This window comes from Micromys minutus, assembly GCF_963924665.1.
Source record: "Micromys minutus genome assembly, chromosome: 17".
Lineage (NCBI taxonomy): Eukaryota > Metazoa > Chordata > Mammalia > Rodentia > Muridae > Micromys > Micromys minutus.
This window is the reverse complement of record NC_137952.1, coordinates 13,853,904-13,876,626: the sequence shown is the minus strand read 5'-3', so window position 1 is coordinate 13,876,626 and position 22,723 is coordinate 13,853,904. Positions and strand designations below refer to the sequence as shown.

The 22,723-nt window shown below is 42.9% G+C and overlaps 1 protein-coding gene across 3 annotated transcripts in view; it reads right to left on the bottom strand.

Moving 5' to 3' along the window:
• Nucleotides 1–22,723, bottom strand: part of WT1 (WT1 transcription factor) — a gene marked incomplete at both ends in the record, with an annotated part of 44,460 nt that overhangs the window by 10,414 nt on the left and 11,323 nt on the right. For 2 of the 3 annotated variants that reach the window (XM_080931061.1, XM_080931062.1), the window contains 2 exons: nucleotides 17,324–17,374; nucleotides 18,298–18,375. In XM_080931061.1, the coding sequence (XP_080787187.1) occupies nucleotides 17,324–17,374; nucleotides 18,298–18,375 (129 nt within the window). The remainder of the gene's footprint in view (nucleotides 1–17,323; nucleotides 17,375–18,297; nucleotides 18,376–22,723) is intronic. The other variant, XM_080931063.1, reaches the window with a different exon arrangement.

The window sequence follows — 22,723 nt, the reverse complement described above, 5'->3', positions numbered from 1 at the left end:
AGCCTAGGCTATATGAGAACTTTTCTCTAACAACCCAAAATACAAAATAATAACAATGATAATACACTTTGTAGTAGCATCATTTAAAAGCTTCCAATTCCCTCTACCTCTGCTGCTCCAGCATCATGGATACAGGTGACTTGGTGGATCAGCCCACTGTCTGATGGACTTGGGTAAGGGCTAGGGCTGACTCATTCCTAACTCCCCAGGGGAAAGAATTCCTGGAAAAGAGAAGTGTCTGCCAAGATAGCTGTAGTGTCCACACAGCCCAGTGTCACACCAGCTGTGGGGTTTCACATTGAGAATGGTTCGTGCATTTCAGAAAGAAAGAGTTTTTGGACAGCTTGTGGAAGGAGGTGGCTGGTTTGTCCCCAAGCCTGTGTATTCTGCATCAAGTGATCTGATGCATCTTGCCAAGAGAGAGAGAGAACTTTGGAGAACTAGACCAGGGTCAAACATACAAAAGTTGGGAAGGAAGACCCGAGTCAGACAGCATCTGCCTTTCTGACCCTCAGAATGTGCTCATTCTGAGAATGTGAGAATGTGATGCCTTCTTAACATACACTTCCTAGCACAGAAGCAGTGACTCTTGTAGCAGTACAAAGAAGAAATGGTCAGAGTAAGCTCCAGGACACTGTGCCTCAACAGCTGAGAGACTCTGGTTTTACTTGATTCACCATCTGCACAAAGCCAAATTGTGACTTGCACATTTTCTTGGGGGATAATTAACAATCTGTATTCACAGTCATTCTTCCCACATTAGCTGACTTCTTCAATGGTGGATACAGGGAGCATGGAAAACAGATTTTCATCAAGATGTTCATCCAGTGACAGAAAATATCTTGTCACTCAAGGGACAAACATTGAGCATTGACCCTCAGAATCTCATGCAAGCCAGTAAACAAAAGAAGCCACTAGAAACACAACCATGCCTGCCTCATCACTCAATTAATTCTTCTACCAAAATAAGGAGAGCAAGCTAGCAATCTTAAACTGTAGATCAAAAGCAGTAAAAAGCACCTAGGAAGGCCATCTGCTTCTTCCTCACTTAAAGGAAAACTCTCTTCCAGTTCATGCCCATGCCTGTTAACTAATTGTAAAATGACCATTTAATTTGTGGTCAGTTGGCTGAACCTTCCCTCACCACTGCCTCTTGGTAAATCACAGAGTAAGTGTTATTAAGTTTGAGCCATATCTCCTCTGCTCAACACTAAACTTGATTTTTGACTCTGCTCTCCTTTCTGCATGCTGAACTCCAGGATCGCCTGAATAGAAAATCTTTCTTCCACATGATAATCCTTTAGTTTTGAGAAAATTGGTCTTCCAGAGTTGTGTCAACACTAACAAGTGAGATGGGGTATGAAGAACTTTAGAATCAGGACTGTGACATGAATACAAGAGGCTAAAGATGTGGACCTCATGAACTATATCCAAATCAAGTCACTCAGAATCCATATGTTAGGCAGGTGTCTATCACTGTGGCTGTGGTCCACAGACTGCCAGTGCTCAAGCTTTGGGCAGTAGTTTGGGCTGCTCAGCTTAGTATGAACATAAGACTATTTCTATCAGGACTAAAAATAAATAGTTTAGTGGCACTACAGTGTTCTTCCTAGGTCTAATAAAATGTCCAATTCTCCCTTATCTCATCTCTAACTAGCATGAACTGAGGACAGTATCCATAGCCTGAACTTAAAGATGTAATGTTTTAGGGAGGAGCTGTACACTACACATTGGTGTTTCATATTCTGTCTGACTTGTCTCAGGGAGTCATTCCAACTGCTGAAATTTTTCACGCTCTGGATTTTGGTTTCCAAGACATTTATTTTTCATCCCCATATCATCTCTTCATTTGGAAAGCACCTACCCAAGTCTGGGGAGATAACTCATCCAGTAAAGTGTATGCCATGCAAGCATGAGAAACTCAGTTCAATCTCCAGAAGCAATGTAAAAATCTAGCATGATGACGTGTGCTTGTAAGACTAGACCTGGGAAAATAAAGACAGGCAGATCTCTGGTGCTCATTGGCCAGCCAGTCTAGCCTAGTTAGCTAACTCCAAGCCAATGAAGAGACACTGTCTCAAGAAAACAAAGTAGATGGTTCTAATAATAACTCTAAGGTCCTCCAGCCTCTGTGAGTGTATACATACCCCCAGATGCATATTCATAGACATACATAAACACAAAAGATGCCCTCACTAGCTGTTGATACATATTACATGTTATACAATATATGACAATTATTTCTCTGAGATTTTGAGTTCATGGGATTCCAGAAGCTCTCTCCATGGAACAATTTAAAGAGTGACATTATATAAAAATAAGTCTTGTAATTAGGGTCCAGTCGGTCAGGGCAGAAGTTACCCTGAGACAAAAAGACTTGGGAAGATGCTGATGTTCAACACAACCACAGAAGACCCACCTGATGGCCTACATAAACAAGTGAAGCCAAGCTTTATACAAGAGCAACTCTCCCTGCCACAGCCCACAACTCTGCTCTGGATGAACCAAACCAAGTCCAAATGAGTGTAGGATTCACAATGGCCTGGAGCTACAAAAGCCTGCCAAGAACGACAAGAAGTGCAGCAGCCATGGTAAACATTTTTCTGATGGCAAGGATGCACATTTCAAATAAAAGAACCACAGGACAACCCAGAGACAAGAAGTGTTATTTACAGAGCTGAAACTAGAAAGGGTGTTCTAGAGCAGAGTGTGAACCCCAGCATGACAAATAAACAAGGGGTTTCTTTTTCAGGGTACAAGTGCATGCGATGGCTTCTCTACCATTCGTTCTGGATAACAGGGAAGATAAAGGGAAAGTGAGATGTACACATAGCCAAGCATATGAACCCAGAATGGGTAAGCCTGCCTTTCTGAGGCTAAGAAATCGTTGCTTTATTAAATAGTGCTCCTATTTTGCTACCTCTTTATCTTCCTCTTAAGAATAAGATTTTGATTCAACTGAATGACAGAGGAAAGGGGTCGAATGACTCTACAGCTAACATCATTAGAAGGCCACAGAGGTTTGCAGTAAGACATGATTGGCAGCTGTGGGTTCAAGTGGAAAAGGGTGGTGTCCTCGGTACAGACAGGTGAGGATATAAAAGAGGAAACTAAGGTAATGTGGTTACTTTTCCCAGCCTGTAAGATGCTCTGTTCTAGAAATCACACACTAGGTTGACAAAAACACTTTAAACCATCTTTGGTACTACGTAGGAAGCACTTATCCCCCCTCTGTGATGCCCGCAGAACTCATAAAAGAACTATCAAAATAGCTCACAATACAGATTCACCATGGCAGTTATTTTCTCCTCTCAGAATAGTAATCCTAAAAGGAACAGACTTGGGCTTATGCCTGAGCAACTTTGGTTCTTACTGATGTTTTCTTCCCCAAATTCCCTGAAAGAGCCAGCCAGCTTAGTAAACTTTGCCTTACTGCTCCTGGGTTTCCAGAGTGCGGTGGCTTTATTTATTTATTTTTTTACTTGATATTCCAGGCACTTATTGGTCTTAACTCCTCCATCATTTCTCATTCTCCACTAATTTCAGAGAGGATTGGGCAAGTGGACAATTGTTTGAAAACAAAATGTGGGCTTGCTTCTTTTTTGCTTAAAGCAGAACCACAAACTCAAACACCCCAATAGGTCCAAGTAAATTAGAAATAATGAAGACTCCAAGGAACTAATAGTATCTCAGCTGAGAGTGACCCAGCCCCGTGGCCTATGTGTCACGTCTCTGCTGACCTCTCACTGTCTGTCTTGTGAACTTAGCGCTGACATCGGTTCCCATTCTTGAAGGACTTCAAGATTTCCTGAATTTTGCATTCATACAAATAACTTTCCTTTTAAAACCTTTTTCAATTCTAAGAGCTACCAATGCGCACCCCCTGCTTCCAAGGCCAATCAGTGAAACATACGCTATCAACCAAAAACTCTCCATCTTGGCTCTGCTGTACCATCATATCTCCTTGCATGCTACTTAAAGGGAGAGACTGGTCCTTTGAAAATTGGGTGCTAGCCTCTTCTAGTCCCTGAAACCTTGAAAGAATGTCATACTTCTCTGCCTGTGTGTGTAAGCGCCTGACTGAATGAATGTATATGCACTCTATGCATGCCTGGTGCCCATGGAGGCAAGAACAGGGGACAGGACCCCTGGAACTGGAGTTGCAAATGTCTGTGAGCAATGTGTAGGTGTTGAAAACCAAACCCAAGTTCTCTGCAAGAGCAAGTGCTCTTACCTACGAAGCCATCTCTCCAGGGATGCTATATGTACACAGGAGGAATAACCATTGCTGTTAGCATAGCATCTAGTTTTCAACTGTTGGCGTCGGCTCTTAGCTTTGCAGCTTCACTGGCCCATTAACCAATACCATTAAAGACTGACATTACCAACAGAAAGCTGCCATACTACTGGTTCAAGAAGATAGTTTCTCATGATTGCTGTAATAAGGTAGCATCAATTGGAGTGGTTTAAATCAAAGCCAATTTACCCTCTCACAGCCCCAGGTCACAGAATCCCATAGTTTGGGAGGGTAAAGCAGGAGGGTTGCTGCAACTTTCAGGCCATCCTGGGCTGCACAGTGAGTACAAAGCCAGACAGGGACAGAGGGTGAATCCCTGTCTCAAAAAAGGGGGGGGGTTCGAAATCAACCTAAACCCCAAGGGACTGGGTGGACATCTTTTTTCCAGTGACTCCAGGGAAAGTTTCTTCCCCTTTCCAGTTCTGGCACTTGTCCACATGTCTTGATCCCACCCGCCCCCCAACCTTTTTTTCACACTGTACCCTCTCTCTGCCTCCTGCTACTTTTCTTTAGTCCAGTTTCCCACTGTCTCCCTCATCTGAGAACACTGTGCTTGCATGTAGACAATTAAGCCCTCCCCCAGCTCCAGCTAATCCTGGCTCATTCCACTATGAGCACCTCAAGACCTTAGCTGAACTGTTTTACCTGTTACCATGGAAGTCTACATGCACAGCCTCAGAAATCAGTATCTGGAACTCCCTAGGTGTTTAGCCAATCAAACTGAGGAAACCAGTGTGCTTTAGTTCTTGCAGATGCACTTGAAAAAGCTAAATTTATCTGGCTTCTACATCTCCAGATTACTCTGAGGACACACTGTTCTAGAATCCAAAAGTCTGAGTCCCAAGCCTACATTAACCACTAATTTTCCCCCATGGCTAGTGAGTCAACTCATTGTTTCTGTATCCAGAATTCATCATTTGCAGGATGAAGCTAATAGCCTATTTTGAAGTTCTTTTTGAAGATTAAAGAGGTGAACTCTTCAGGGAGCAAAAGTTAAATATCACCGAGTAACCATATCCTAGCAATATCTACAAGGTCTGTGGTTGTGACCCATACCCATAAAAATTATTTACTCCACGTTTCATATGAGTCTGGTGGAGAACGATAAAACTTGTATTCTTGATCTTGAATACAACCTAGTTCTAGAAACTATAAAAGATGCACCCATCACCTTAATCCAATGCGTAGTCTTCCCAGCTCCTGCTCTGTGTAAAGTGAGAATAACAACACCAGTCCTATATGCCTGCTTGAAACCCAAACCAGGTCAGGGAAGCATTGTGCAACACTTGGAACAGGATAGACATTAAATAAATGTTCACTGTTGCTTACATAGTTACCAATTTCACTTCACTACAAAGTATTTTGGGTTTTAAGGAGAAGATGAGTTATAGGTTCAATGTCAGAGAAGGGGCCAATGGCAGAGCTGAGATATGAGTCCAGCCCAGTGCATCTCTGCTCCTTTTACAATAAACAGGGCAAATTTTGTGGTATAATTTCATCTTCTATCATCATGACACTTGAATGACCTCCAGCTGTTTCCTCCAGGGTCTGACTCAAGTCAGATGTTTTGATGTTTTAACATTGTAGCCAGAGGAAGGGGCAGGGAGAAGAAGGGAATGGTTATAACAAGTCCATTACAGCTCATTGGGGCTTCTACTGTGAGGCTTCTACTGTATTTAGCTGGGTATAAAAATAAGCCCAATCCTGGAGGAAGAGAGGTAGTCAGTAAAGTGCTTACCCCAGCAGCATGGAGAACTGAGTTTAGATCCCCAGCACCAATGTAAAAAATGTAAATCCAACATGGCAAACTGTAACTGTAATCCCAGTTCTTAGGAAAGCATAGACAGGAGGGCCCTTGGGACTCTGGCCAGCCAGCCTAGCTGAATCAGGGAGCTCCACGTTCAGTGAGAGAGCAGTTCTCAAAATGTAAGAGGGTAGCGATTGAAGAAGATGCATGACATTGGATTCTGGCCGACACATGCATGTGCACATATGCACAAGTGCACTCACACACACACACACACACACACACACACACACACACACACACGAGAGAGAGAGAGAGAGAGAGAGAGAGAGAGAGAGAGAGAGAGAGAGAGAACATAATTCTAACTGATAGAAATGCACACTTACAGCTGACTAAGAAGTCCAAACTATACAATTCTTATCACACCAATCCCTTTCTTTCTGTGGCACCGCACAGAGACAGTTACCAGCCCAGCACACACCTCTAGCCTCTATTTCCAGTAGCAGCATAGACAGCAGCACAGCAGCTTTCATGGGCATAAAATGTGTCCTGAGACAGTCTGCTTTTCCTACACAGCTTTTAAAAATGCATCAATGCACATCCTTGGAAAGCTTACAGAGAGAGGAAAATGTCCATCACAGAACACAAATTATAAACCCTCTTCTTTCTAAAAATGTGTACGTTGTGGTCTGGCTCAGAAAAGACACAAAACATTCAAAGAGAAGCTTCTTAAGAAATGATTAATTCTGATATTTCACAGGCACAAGAAGATTAATAAAAAGGAATTGAGGTTTTACAGATGAAGAAAACCAGAGCTTCCCTGAAATCTCTTATCAGCAGAAGAAGTTTTAAAAAAAGAAAGGAAGGAAGGAAGAAGAGAAAATGAACTTTTTGAAAGCAATTAGTATTTAATATAAGTATAAAAGCAGGGACTGTGGCCTGTGATTTTTCTCCCCCACCTCTAGTTATTGACCAGGTGTGCAAGACCCTACACTCACACACCATCATCACCTTTGCCTTCTCACCTCTACAGAGCTCATCAGGGAACTGTGCAGACAACCTCTATCTCTTATGTATCAGACCATGAAATTTACCCAGAAGGCTCTCTGCACTCTCCGTCCCCAACACCCAGGGCTTAGCCATGAGACGTGCTAATAAGTGCCTGTCTTCTTTTGGTGTTAACAATAAACTTTGCTGCAAGCCTTGAGGCCCATCACTCCCTTGTCTAACATGCAATCTAGCGGGGAAAGGAGCCACAGTAAGAAACCGTAGACTTCCTTGAAGGTTGCAAACTGAGCTGAGACTGAGCTCTGCCTCAGTTACCAAAACCTCCTTGTTTGAAGATAAAGAAGCCCACAGCTAGCCAAGTCTCAAGCTGTAATTATCTGATTGTAGAAGTGCAGGGCTTCAAGGTCTGGGACTGCAAGTCTGACAGAGGCAGCAGCCTGCCAAACAACTACCAAGCACCTGGCCTGCTATCTTCCACATCAACAGAGACAAAGGCTTCAAGAGAGAACACTCAACAGAGTCAAACAACACAAGCCTCCTAAGGAATGCTCACCCCAAAGCAGAATGAACCATAGTCAGCTCAAACTGATCAACCCCAAAGCACTTCAAACCAAAAGGCCCAGGAACCAGTGCTGGTAGTCCTGGTAGTGGCCACAGAATGCTTAAGACTAGATCATCACCAAATTAAAATCCAGATTTTCTGTAGCCAGAGGAACTTTCAAAACTCTCTTTTATGAATACAGACAAGATCTTAGTGGGGAAATGAAGGGCTTCCTGATTATCCACATTCAAAGCTAGTGACAGCCTGTCATAGAAGCCTGTAGATCAATATGAGTATTATTTCATTTTGTCTGACTGTGGTCACATGAGAGCAAGGTAGAACCAACCAATACATAGGTGTTAAGAGAAAAGCCATATAACCATACTCACCTCTTTGTGCAATTCGATTCAGTTTTTCTAGTGACTATAACACATTGCTGTATAATATGCTGGACACACCGGTGGTATATCCCAACCCCAATTGCTACATCTACAACACAACCCCTATGCCAAATGCTCAAGGAACATCTTGGGAGAAGGGGCAGAAAGATTGTAAGAGCCAGTGGACCAAAACTTCTGCTGCAAGATGCTGTCTTTTATTGTGACAGAGAAGCTGTCACACATGAAGTCTCAATAACTTGATTTCATAGACAGGACTCCAAAATGACACCCATTAACAGGTTTTTAATGGTTGCTGAGAGAGGGATAATCAGTCTTCACCAGAAACAAGCCCCTGAAGCGTCAGCTGTAAATACACATACGTGTGAACATATGAGCAACACACAGTTATCTGAGCAGTGTGTGTATGTGTGTGTGTGTGTGTGTGTGTGTGTGTGTGTGTGTGTGTAAATAATGAAAGAATAAGACCACAAATTTAGAAAAGAAAAGAATGTGTGGAAGGGCATGGGTGAATTCGGATGGAGGAAAGGGAGGGTAAACATAGTGCACATGTAGAAAAAACAAAAAGGATTATTCTTTGCTATACATATAAGGAAGAAGCCAGAGAGATGCGCCTGCCTTAACTAAACAGCACAGAACTAAAGAACTTAAAATAAAACAACCAAGCTAATCCAACTGAATTTACACACACACACACACACACACACACACACACTTATTATCTGATCATTCAAAAACAGAGAATTTCCTCAAAAAAAAAATAGCCTTAGAAAAAAACCAGCTATTATTTTAACTTGAGAAATGTTGATTCCATTTAGAGATTAAAGAAATTATTATTATTATTATTATTTTGCTTTTCATGAAAACAATGTATTGGTTCATTAGTTTGTTTGTGTATATACATGCCCATGAGTGTGGCAAGGCCCGTGGATGGAGGTCAGAGGAAAGTTTGTGGAAATTAGTTCTTTTGAGTCCTTGGGCTTGACAGAAAGCACCTTTACCTACTGAGCCATCTTATGTACCACATGTGTACCCTGTTCAGAGGAGAGAATCAGATCCCAAGGAACTGGAGGTATGGATAGTTTCAGTCCACCATGTGGGTGCTGAAAACCAAACCCACAGCCTCTGCAAAAGCAGCAAGTGCTCTAAACTGTTGAGCTATCTCTAGCCTCTTGTTTAATATTTATCTAATTATAATATAATTTTATTATTTTCTCCTTCACTTTCCTCCCCTCACCTCCTCCTTTCAAATTCATGGCCTCTTTTTTCATTAATTGTTGTTACATACACGAACGTGTAATTATATACATATGCATTACTAAATAAATCAATAGGCTCTCTTCAGTCTGTATTTTGTAACTTGTATGCAGACTTTCAGTGCTGACTGACCATGTGACACTGCATAGCCAATTGGTGTGCTCTTCTCTAGAGAAGACCATTTCTCCTGCTTTCAGTATTCCTCAGTTGCCTGTGGCTTTTGTGTGTAGGCTTGAATACATATTTTTGTGTAGCCCTGGCTGTCTTGGAACTTGTTCTGTAGACCAGGCTGGCCTCAAACTCAGAGATCCGCTTGCCTCTGCCTCCCGAGTGCTGTCATGTGCCACCACTCCCAGCCTTGAGCAGTCTTGTTTACTTAATATGTATGACTTAATTTAATAATAACTTACCAACAGTCCTTTCCCTGAGAGACTGAGGAAGCATTCTCTGCCACCCATCCCCCACACCTACTGCATCCTGGCTTACACATCCCTGGGTGTGCCCAGCTCCACATCTGGAGAGCAAGTGCACTCACTCCACCACTACCAACTCTGGACTCTAAAACTTCTTCCTCGGATGCCTCTTGTTTTACTGCCCACAGATCTCTCTCCTCGGCCCTGCCCTGCCCTCGGATAACAGAGTCTTCTGTTCCCTTCCCAGAGCCTCCTCTTCTAATCACACTCTCAGAGAGAGAGAATACATGGCAGAGATCTCACCAACCAGACCACTGCAGGCCTAGACACAAGACCCTTTCCTGAGTCTTTTTGTTAATGGGTTGAAAGCCATCCTCCGTAGTAAGCTATAGTTGCCAGAATCCAAAACGTTTTTTGCCACAGTGGAAAAGGCCTGCCTGAGAAGGCAGCCAGTACAGACAGGCGAAAGACAGAATCCACGCGAGCCTTTTAAAATACTTTTAAAAAACTGGGACTGGAGAAACGGCTCAGTGGTTAAGATAAGCAGTTTTCTGCTCCCTGCTCCCATGTAAATCAGTTCATGACTGCCTATAACTCCGGATGAAGGGGACCCAGCATCTTCTTCTAGATGCTGCAGGCACCTGCACTAATATACATATGTACTCATAATTAAAGAATAACAAAAACCGGTATTCACTGCATTAAAAATACAACCTATGCAAAAGGGCATCATCTGTCATCTGAAGGTAACTGGAGTGTGGATCCAGTTTGCTCCATCCACACTTCCTCACTAAACCCTGCCCATACTCCTCTTTGGGAAGTTTATAAATACGGCTTATACATATGTAGCAGAGGATGGCCTTATCGGGCGTCAGTGGGAGGAGAGGCCCTTGGTCCTGTGAAGGCCTGATGCCCCAGTGTAGGGGAACGCCAGGTTGGGGAGGTGGGAGGGAGTAGGTGGGTGAGAGACCACCCTCATAGAGACAGGGGGAGGAAATGGGGATTCTAGAGGGGAAACCAGGAAAAGGGATAACATTTGATATGTAAGTAAAGAAAGTATTCAATCTTTAAAAAGAAAAAAAAATAAATAAGTATGGCTTATTTGTCTCCATTTGCTACTAAGCCTAGTCCTGAACCACTGTTTAATAAGGGACACTGACTCAGTGGTTCGTAGGCAGCTCCTCCCACTATAGAAATCAGCCTTAAAAGCCATCAAAATCCTCACCACGTGAACTCAACCTCTCCCAGCTGATCTCATCACAGTGCACACTCAGAACAGAGCTAAGAGAAACTCTGCTACCCAGTTTCCACTGGCCCCGCTGCTCAGCAGAACATTTTTGGAACTTTTAGGAACTTCCTACACGAACACTTAGACTCAGGAACTCATAGTCTCACGAACCATCACATCAGAACACATAAGAAAAATTGAGACTCTCCTGATACATCACTGACAATGGGGTGCTAATTTACCAGAATCCCTGGTTCGTCTAAGTTGCTGGGTTCTTCTGTATTCTTCATGGTTTGGCTCTATGGCCAGATGCTTCTACTGGCTCTACCAAAAGAGCAGTGCCTTAAACCTAACTACAGGTGAAGCCATGTGCTCCTGCACCTGAGAAAAGCTATTCCAACTATATGAAAACTTCTAGAAAAGAAACAGTGGTTCTCAAAACTCGGGTTCTGGATCAGCACGGGGTTCTGGAAACTCTTGCGTTTCCGGCTGCAATAAAAGCACTTGGGAGATGAAAACATTAAAAAAAAAAATCACTTCCAAATCACCCTTCAAGATGACCTTGATGGGCTGGAGAGGTGGCTCAGTGGCTAAGAGCACTGACTGCTCTTCCAGAGGTCCTGAGTTCAATTCCCAGAAACCACATGGTGGCTCCCAACCATCTGTGATGGGATCTGGTGCCCTCTTCTGGTGTGCAGACATACATGTAGGCAAAATGACTTTGAATCGCACTGTCATGAGGAAGGCCTGGATTCCAGCTCCAGGACAGAAAAAAAAAACCAAACAAAACAAAACAAAAAAAAAAAAAAAAAAAAAAAAAAAAAATCAAGGCAAAGAAACAAAGGAAATCCCACATAACAAATTCAAGTGAATCATGCTCTTAAGCAGATTATGATTTGTACTTTTTCTGCCCAAGACAAAGCTTCTCTGTGTAGCCCTGGCTGTCCTGAAACTCACTCTGTAAACCAGGCTGGCTTTGAACCCAGAGATCCACCTGCCTCTCCCTTCCTAGTGCTGGAATTAAAGGCATGCACCACCAATGCCTGACTAATAAAAAAATTTATATGGGAAAAAAAATAGCCATTGACAAGAGTTAAAACACAAAAGAGAAAACATTTACAGTACATGTGACAAAAAAGAAAAAAGAAAAAAGAAAAGAAAGAGAGAGAGACCCTGTATAAACGAAGAGCATAGGCAAAGCAAGACCATTACCAGATAACATCCCAGCTTCTAACTACACCTCTCAGCAGGCCCTAAAGGGCCTCTCCCCCGACCTACATTGCTCCACCATCCCCTTCCAACATCCATCTGGTCTTTTTTTGGTCATTTCCATCAGCAAACAAATATGCTATACTTCCTGTTACCTAAAAGTAAAAAGAAAGGAAGGAAGGAAGGAAGGAAGGAAGAAAGGAAGGAGGAAGGATGGAAGGAAGGAAGGATGGATGGAAGGAAGATCACCCTCTCCTGACCTGCTTCCCCAGCCAGCCAGAGCCCTTGTCTTTGGGTGTACAGCCTCTTTTCTGTAGACTTGACTGGAGAAGTCTTTATGGGTTACCTACACTCATCTCCTCCCATTAGCCCTTGGTTGTTTTAGGCAAGCACACCATCCTTGAATCTCTTAAACCCATCTATCAGTCCCACCCCACCCCTTCACTCTAAAAGCCATCCAGGGATAATTGCTGTTAATAGAGATGTGTCTCCAGCATTTTCTTCCTGAAGATACACACACAACAAATGTTGCTTAAAAACAAAAACAACAACAACAACAACAAAAACCAAATGTTGCTTTTTAAAAATTATCTATGCGGTGAGATGACAGGAGAGTTCTCTGTAATGTTTTACCGCTGCCTGAATCAGTCTTAATGAGAAACTTGTGTTGTTTTCTAATCAAGGGGGGGGGACCCGATTTCATCCTAGATAGAGTGAGCATCTTTGCTTTATGGGGCACTCCATATGTGCCTCATTTCAAAGGTGAGGCACTGAGAAGAAAGCTAAAGCGAATGTGTTTGTTTTCGGTAGAGACACACGTTTCGGAGGCGCATTTGGATGACTTTTTAGTACTGTACATTCTAAGTCTGTATTTCATTTCTCTAGCTGCAGATTATTATCTTGTCTTGGGCAGATGACAAAGAGAAGGATAATGGAAGGGGTGCGGGGGTCTCAGAAAGGCAAGAAGAGCCAGATCTGAAACACGCCTCAAGTCATAAGATATCCTTCCCTCGTGTGCCGTGTTCTGAGAACACATAGTTTGTTCTTTCACCACACCCACCAGAACCCTCGCTAACCTCAGTTCATCTCCAAGGGTGGAAGCCACCACCATCCTCAGTTTCAAGTTGGCCCCTTAGTACCACTTTCCTTTGCCATCTCTCCTGTCTTATATTGATCTAAACAAACCTGTCATTTCCCTCTCTGGCCTTAAAACTAAACAGTTATAAACATAGTTCTGAGGCAAAAAAAAAAAAAAAAAAAAAAAAAAAACAAGCAAAAACAAAAACCTACAGTGCTCAGAACTATTTTTAAACTAGAAATAATCTCAAGATAACTTTAAGGGACTATAGTCCAATAATCAACACTCTCGTGAGGCCTGAAACTCTAATTTGTCAATATGAACTTACTGGCCTCAATAGGTGGAGTCAATGATTTCTTAAGAGGGGAAAATGGCAGGGATAAATGTCAACAGTGCTCCCCTGGACCACTCCTGGGGTGGAGGTGGGGACAGTTACCTTCCCACATCACTGCTTTTTTTTTTTTTTTTTTTTTTTTTTTTTTGAATACTCTGATTTTCACAGCTACTTAAAGAATTTAAGAGCTGGAGAGATGGCTCAGCAGTTAAGTTCTTCCAGAGGTTCTGAGTTCAATTCCCAGAAACTATATGGTGGCTCACAACTATCTGTAATGGGATCTGATGCCCTCTTCTGATGTGTCCGAAGACACCTACAGTGTACTTATATACATAAAATAAATAAATCTTTTTAAACAAAGAATTTAAAAATTAAATGCACTAACCGATAAACACTCAAAGAGAAAGGGATGGGGGAGTGTAAAACCAAGAAAGCAGAACAATTCTTCCTGTCTAGCTAGAGGAACTACCAGGGTACTACCCTGAAGACTCCATCTCAAGCAAACTCGGGAGTCCATTCTTCAAATAGAGGATCGATCCGACCTCTGCCAGGTCCAAGGCAAGGCAAAAACAAGGAAGTATGGCAGGGGACGTACTTAGCATGTGTAAGTTAGGCATTTCATCCCAGCAACCCCAAAGCGAGGGAAGGCTTTCAGCAGCATAAATTGAGCCATTTGGAAGAGGGAAACGAATAGCTTGGGAGTAGGGGATAAACAAACAAGCTCAGGAATGTTCTATTCACGGAGCTGCTTGTTTTCCGAAAATTATGTCTTCCCACCTTCCCTTTGGCATCGGAAGTGCCAGGAACTACGTGAGAGGTGTTGGTCCGTTTTCAAGAAGTAAATCTCTGGGACAGGTATCGTGTGCGCAGGCGCAGAGCGAAGGGGCAGGGCTGTGCCGGAGCTCCCAGCCAGAGCCTCAGCTATCTCTTTTGGCAGAGGTTCTCAGAGATGAGACCATGTCTAGTGGGGATTTTCTCCAGCTTTGACAGCCTTGGCCTCACCAAAACACACAGCGCTGCTTCCCCATACATCATTCCTTGAGAGTCTTCTGGGTTTTCCTTTCCAGCATCCACTGGTCAAATACTGTGTGTTCCCAACAGTCTGTGAACTTCTTGGACCAGCAAAGGGACATTGATTTTGCTCAGCACTCCTTTTGAGTTGCTATTGTGTTGGATTTCCCACTCCCCCTACCCAGTCCCCAGAGAGTAACTTCCTCCTTGTTCTAATAACTTGGACCACAGTCAAGGTTGATGTGTTTCTCCATTTTGTAGGCTATTTTCTTCAGAAAAGACAAAACAGAGGCCAGCAGGGTAGCTGAGGTTTGTCAGCAGCCGTAGGAAGTCAGCAGCGGTTAAGAATACACAAAGAACATGTTTTCAAACAAATACAAAGTAGACAGACCAAGATGTCCGTCGGAAATAGAAGTGTTCGAAAATGGAGACTTCATGCTCGGCGAGGACTCCTAAGAAATGACTTGTCCTAAAAAACACTTTTTAAAAAAGTCTTGCTTCGAGAGATGTTATAGTAGCTAAGGGCACTTGCTCTGCAAGCATGAGGACCTGAGTTCAAGTCCCTAGTAACCAACACAAAAATTCAGGCATGGTATCATGTGCCTGTAACCCCAGCAATGGGGTCTAGAGGCAGGCAGAGCCTGAGAGCTCAGGTCTCTTGCGATGAGCTTTCTCAGTCAGTGAGAGAACCTCTCTCTAAATACTAGTGTGGAAAGTGAGAGAAGAAGGTGTCCAATGTCCTGCTTTGGCTTCCTGTGCATTCATGTGCATGCAACACACACGTACACACACATGCATGCACACACACACACACACACACACACACACACACTGAATTCTGTTTGTCTAGGGGAGAAGAAAGGAAAGGGGCTTCACAAAGTGCCTTCTCACCTAATGAAACTGAAATACAGGACTCTCCCCTTCAAGGTGATCAAAGCAATGTGACCTCAAGGGACATGAGGAAACTCAAAAATAGGTAATGACAAGCTTCAGAGATGGCTCAGCAACGAAGAGCATTAGCTGTTCTTCCCAGAGGGCATGGGTTCAATTCCCACCACCGATGTGGTGACTCACAACCATCTATAACACCAATTCCAGGAACTCAAATGCCATCTTTTGGCCTCTGTGGGCACCACAAGCATATGGCACATAGACATATATGCAGGCAGAGCAGACATAAAATTAAATATTTTCTGTTGTGGGTCGGGTGGGGTGGGTGAGACAGGGTCTCTCTACATAGACCTGGCTGTCCTGGAACTCACTTTGTAGACCAGACTGGCCTCAAACTCACAGAGATCCATCTGCCTCTGCCTCCTGAGTCCTGGGATTAAAGGTGTACATTACCAGACAGACCAATAAAATAAATCTAAAATAAATAAATGAATGAATGAATATATAAATAAATAAAAGAAATAAAAAGTAATCTCTTCCTGGGCGGAAAACAAGGGTTCAACTGGAGGCCCATGGTATTTTAATGAAAAAAAAACTGATATTTTTATGAGTTACATGTGAATAGCCAACTTCTTTCTTAAAATTATGAGTCCAGCTGTCAGTGTTTCTCATCACGGAGAAACCAGTCTTTTCACACAGCACTCCAAATAAAGTCAGTATCCAAGAAATCTGATTTTATGTCGGAACTGGTTTTTCCAAGATGAAAGTGATGAACCCACGCAAGCTCTACACTTTTTATACGTATGTAAAAGTAACCTAAGCACACTTGGCTGTATCCTAAAGAAACACCTTCCAACTCCTGCCAAGTGACACATTTTACACAGATAAGTCAGTCCTTTCAGATACCCAATCTAGTCCAGCCATGGTGTGGGAGCCAAAGCAGGTAGATTTCTGTAAGTTCCTAGCTAGCCTGGTCTACACAGAGAATCCCAGGCTAGCCAGGGTTACAAAGTGAGACTCCATCTCAAAAAAAAATAACCAGCTAAATGAAAAGATGCCAACACTGTCTCAATTACAGAAAAACTCAAAACAAATGAGTACCAAGATTCTTTATCCCTAATACTTGGGATCAAACAAATCATGAAACCTGCATTTTGGCATGAAGACTATTTTGTAGTTAAAACACACTGTTTACTTTAAAATCACACACTGGCATTTCATCTGGGGAGAATTACTAAATTCTGTGTAGTGGAGGGTAGAACCCCAAAATTAAGAAAAGTGAATGGAAATGGAGAAAAAAAACTAGAGGTTTTTGTTTGCCTTGTGTCTCCCACAGAATACTTGGATAAAGTAGCAGAGAGTTTGAAGGACAGAGTAAGGTCTCAAAGGACAAAAAGCGACTAGGCTGAAAGATATCCAGTAAGGAGAGAACCAACAAAGGAAGGAAGATGAAGGTAGTCCTGGTGTGTAAGCAAAAAAACAAAATCAAAAGACATAGCTCCAGAAACGTCCCAGAGCGCAGCTATAGGGCCAGTGACACCCGGAGGCTTCAGGAGTAGGGATTGGAGTCTTTGCGAACACTGCCCTGAGTCATGGAAAATGTAAATCTTTGGAGAAACACAAGGTTCAAAGACCTATCTGAGCTACAAAGAGCACATTTGATGTCACAAACACGGTGCTCTGTGAAACAAGGGAACGAGTGTGCTTCCTGATGGGTGGGTTAAAAACAAAACTGTTTTACACGCTGTTGATGAGAAAAAACATCACTGTGTGATGAGTCTACAGTAAACAAGGAAAGGGCGGAAGTTGGGGTAGACACTTTCCTATGGCCACCGACTACTCTTAACCCCGTGTCAGGCCTAACTCCTGTGTTGCCCCAGATGTCAGTAAACAAAGTCATTGTCCACTCACTTGCTCTGCCCTTCTGTCCATTTCACTGAGCTGGAGCTCCCAGCAGCCATTCTAGAAGAGAAGAAAAGTGGGAATGGAGGACGGAGGGTGCACTGTGAGGGCACAGTGTCCCGGCAAGGCCCTGGCGCTCAGAACCCACTCAGAAGTTCTGAAGCGAATGGCCAAGAGCGCTGAAATATATCCCCATCACATTGGTTGGGGTCAAAGGAACCCACAGAAAGACTAGACAGAGACCGAGTTTTGGAATCAGACATGGCCGTGGAACCCAAGCTCTCCCACTGACTGGATGGAAACTCGAGAAGTGGTTTGACTCTCTAGAATGTATCGATTCATCTTCGACACTAGTGACAGCGCCTAGATTCCAGAAGTGGATTTGGAAGTCAATGGGGGGTAGTCTAGAAGAGCACCTGACTTGTCAGAAACCAGCCCCACCTGCCTTCCTTGCCTCTGTTTCTAGGCACAAAGAGAAGCTCTGGATACGTTTGGCAGCAGCTCTTCCCTACAGTGCTTGTATATCTTGTGTGAATACTGACTCCCAGTCAGTGCAACCAGGAGTGGACACATCTAACTTCAGACCATCCAAATCAACGCCGCAACAATACAGTTCAGATCGGAAACTTTGTACAGGCAAAGCATTTCTTGGTAAGATAGTGCAATGGTTAGCATCTGCGACAGTGCCAGCAGAAAGTAAACATTCGATGAAACTTCACGGGCACAATGCCTTTGAAGAATTCTAAAACATTCAACAAAGAAAGGCCACACTAAGGGTTCCCAATATTCTGTGTTCCCTTGATCCAGACAAAAACATCCCATTTACATCTTTGAAAATTTACTGTTAAGCATGCCCCTCCCACTGGGAGAGGGAGGACAGTCTCCACATGCCACTGTGAGGTAGGCCTCACTTTCTAAGCCTGTTCTCCCTTCAGAAGCTATAAATACCCTGAAAACAATTTAAGCAGGTATGCATTCCTTACCCCTTCAAGGTAGCTCCTAGGTTCATCTGATTCCAGGTCATGCATTCGAGCTGCGAGGTCATTTGGTATAAATTGTCACTGTGAAAAACACCCATAGTTAGAAACACAGCCTCATATACAGGGACAGAACTGTTTTTTTAACTGAAATGAAGTTTTTACTTTATAGCACATGCCTTCAAAAATGATGAGTATGTATGTGAATCTGAAATGACTTTCATCTCATACCATTGATCTCTTCACTTAGACGCACAGAGATAACGCACACACACACACACACACACTCACACACACACACACATTCACACACACAAACACACACACAGCAGGAAAACAATGAAAGTAATTTAGTTATTTTTAAAAGGCCTCAATATCATGAACTTTGGAGTTTCTAGAGAGATAGTAAACCTTGGAAGGAAGAGGGAGTAAGGCTTTGAAAGGTAACAGGCTGGACAGCTCAACAGTAAAGTTAAAAGCCTGAAGCTGAGTAAACCAACAGCAGATTAATTATTCGTGAAAGGGCCATTACATTTGTTTAATCAGAAGGATAAGTATCATGTGGATTATGAGAGTCCAAAAGGTCAGAGTGACGGGTGACAAATGAGCTAATACCCACAAATGTGATGACAAAAAGAAAAGGGGTAATAATCTCAGCTCACAGCTAAGAAATTATTCTGAATATATTTTATAATCCTAGTGCAAGTGAGGTTTTAAGGAAAAATGTTTAACAGCTCACTGTTTGCATTAATACTTCAAAGGGGGGAAATATACCTCCATATAAACCAATCAAGAGTTATTCTCTTTCCTTTCTGTCTCTCACTACTAATACATAAATCAATGGCCAGATATCTACAATGACCAAGCCCTTTTAGGAACGCATTTAGGGCAGAACAGAAAGGGTTAATTATGAAATCTGTGGCCCAAGAGATTAATAGTTTGTCTGGAAACCCTCGGTCTAAATGTATTACAGAAGAAAAATCTCACCCTACCTTTACTGCAGAAGTGACCAGAGATAAGAAACACTCGCTACCTAATGCGTGATACCAGATCACAAATCTTGGACAGTCTTCTGTCTTGTCCCAGCATTCCTTTCTGTTGCTTCATCTGGCACAGGCAATCAGAGTTCTTTAACTCAGAGTTTTCTGGGCCAACTGAACAGGGCTGAGAACTTGTAGCAAGGTGACAGAAATCGCAGTGCTCTGAGTCACTGAATACTGTCCCTGCTCCCTCCCAACCTTGCTTGAGAAATAACAGAAGAGCCGATCTGACTCTCCTCTAATCTCTCTGCAGAGTATTTAGAACTCCTTAAGGCCAGAACATGGGTGGAGGAGGAAATCGGCTTCCAGGAGGAAATTTTTGCATATGAAAAATAAACCAGCTTCAAACTGCAAGTACGGGAGCTTCATTAGTCAGCTCTATCTGGGCCCATTGTTCATCCCTGGGTCTGACTGGTTATTATGCTACCACAGATCCTGCCTATCAATGGAGGGAAAAAAAAGATTAGTCTCTCCTGGAGCTGCTCCGTTTGCAGCAGCAGCCCGTGCTGGTCTGTGCCACTGTGTTTCGCAATTCCGCGAATTCCTTCTGTAAGGCTGATGTAATTAATTCCTGAAAGACCCCAACTTTTATTAGAAGTGCCAGCCCTGCTGCATTTACCACAGCAGAGTTTCGTGAACTTTCTTTGGGCTGACAGTCCATTAATAAGTGGCCTCCTCCACAATCTCTCCGCTGGTTTTTGTTCTCCTGTGCCTTTTCATCAAGTAATTCGTTATTAATCTTGCCATTAATCTCAGCCAACGGGCCCTGTATTCCCCGGGAAGCTCTATATTTTTTGTCATTGATTTTTAAAAAAGTGTTCACCGACTAAAAATCACTGAGCTGCAGCTGACAGTTTTCCTGGGTCCCGTTGGGATGTGGGGTGTCTCTGGACTGTTTGAATCCTTATGTAAGAGTCAGAATATGGTCATTTTCAGGGGTGACAGGTTGATGTATACAGATGGATGAATTATTTGCAAATAAAGGCTGAAAGAATGATTCCCAAATCTTTTACCTTACACTTGGAGATTGTCTAGGACTGAATCACAACCCTACTGATCCCTAGTTTCATCAATACAAAAGGAGCTCAAAGACAAATATCTTTAAATGCATTTTCTCAAATACAGAATATATATCTCATACATGTGTTCCTACAAAGCATTTAATAAAAAACGCTGTATTACATTGTTTAAAATGGCAACCACTGGCTGTGTGGGTCTATTGAACATTATTGGAAAATAGAGCTTCATTGAGAGGAAGCTTGGGCTATATTGGGTTAAGTATGGTGTTTTAAAACAACCTTCTTATTTTCTTATTTTAATTGGTTATTAGCACATTCCAAATTCACATACGGTTTACACTGCGCTTCTATTAGACAGTGGTATTTATGAGTGGAACTTGATACGTCCTTCTCCTTTCGAAGCATTTGGCACCTAAGCCTAGTTCTCACTGTCATTTACTTAATAACCATGGTTCCACAATATCATAATAATTTATAAACTATACTACTTATTTTTCTCCTTGTGAGCTTTCCCTGTAGAGATATATAGGCATCAATGGGATTATGGTTTGAATCTGTGAAAATCTAAACAAATTACTGCTCAGCTCTCTATACCTCCGATTTCACATCCGTCAGATGACAAAATTAATCTTGGTCTCATTTTCTAGGGATATTGTAAGGCGCAAATAGGTTGATGCTCACGGAGGGTGTGGAGAGCACACAGCTTTCTAGCCTGTCAAATTTTGTCTGGCACATTTGCACATTCTGGGTATCACTCCCAACAAATTCATGAAGTTGTCACCCCCATTTGTCAGACCAGGACTGAGACTGAATGGATACCTGGTGCCAGAATGACGGAATGACCAATGACCCTCTGCCCTGCCCTATTAGAGGTTCCTGAGCATGAACCTATGCTATTATTTAAACAATAACAGTACAGGATGGAAGACAATAAACCCAAAGGGACATCAGGACCAGAGACTCCTGGAAGCTGCCAGAATGCCTGTTGTATCCTCTCCTACTCGCTCAGGATAGTGTATCCTCCCCTGACAGGTGACTGGCCTCCTAAGGCTTTGGTTGTTCTAATATCTCAGCTGTAGAGCTTCAGAAGAGAGAGGGTAGAGAGTCTGGTTGGGAGAGAAGAGATTGCAGACAATCTCCAAGCTACTAGTGGGTTTCTTTTGCCTTCTTCTGGCTGGGGCTCCACAGTGGCTTCAGTGGGCTGGCTGCATGGAACAGCTCTTCCTCTAAAGCCAACAGAAGCAATGACAATAGCCGTACAGAGGGCAGAATGTCAGTGTGAACTAAAAATACTGGGTCACCCCATCGTCAGATTCTGATCTCTTTGGGCAATCATTCAACGCTCAGCTCTCATCATGGAAGCCTGCGGAAAGAGGCAGCGTTGCTCAGGGAATATTGACCCCTGGCAAACGAAGCATTTACTTATTAAACGACACGGTGTCGGTATCCCCACCTCATCCCCAGAAGGGATCAGATAAGCAGGTGGTTTGGCTCAAGACAGCCCCGGTGGTCACGTAGACATTTCAGCTCCAACCATTAAGCTCAGCCTGGTCGGAAGTAGACTCTGAAGCTTACAGGCTGCCAAAATATAGTCCCAAAGTCATGATGGCCATTATATTTATAAGTGGGGTTTTAAAGTCACTTGTTTCCTATGTAAGAAATGTTTGAAGTCAGAGGCAAGCCAGAGAAGAAAGCAACTTCTATAGCTGGGATTAATGCAAGTTGGAGTTAAATAAAAGGAAGTCAATCCTAGCAAAGGGGGAACTTGAAAGGAAATCAGTAGTAGATCATATAGTTTGTTTTGGCTTGGATTTCAGAATTACTGTGTTCTTGACCTCTACACAAAAGAAAGGAAGGGGGGAAAAACTCCACTATTATCTAGACCAGAACTCCTCCACTCTTCAAATGCAGTGAACTCCAGCACGTTTTCATCTTTAAACGTGTTTGCTTCATTCGGCAGAACAAAGAAGAAAGGCTCTTGTCAGCATCCTCTAACCAACTTGTTAAAGATCAAGGTTTCTTCCAGCACCATGTCTGTGGCTGGACAACAAGAATCTCAGCAGAGGCAAAGCTTCCCTATGGGAGTGAAAGACAGTTTTTCTTTTCTTTTCTTTCTTTTTTTTTTTTTTTTTTTTTTAAAGTGGAGATACCCAGCATCATTGGAGGTAAGACATTGAGACAAGAACTTTTGCTACAATGGCTCAACCCTGGACCAAGGGAGAGGGCTCCACGGCCTTGCCTCTACCCCTTAAACAAAGCCCATGTGGAGAGACTTCCACAGAGCCCCTTTACTGCACAGATCCTCCCTCCATGGCGCCATAAAGGCTGACTGCCCTGAACTTTCTGCCCAGCAGGCTACAGTGAATAATTATT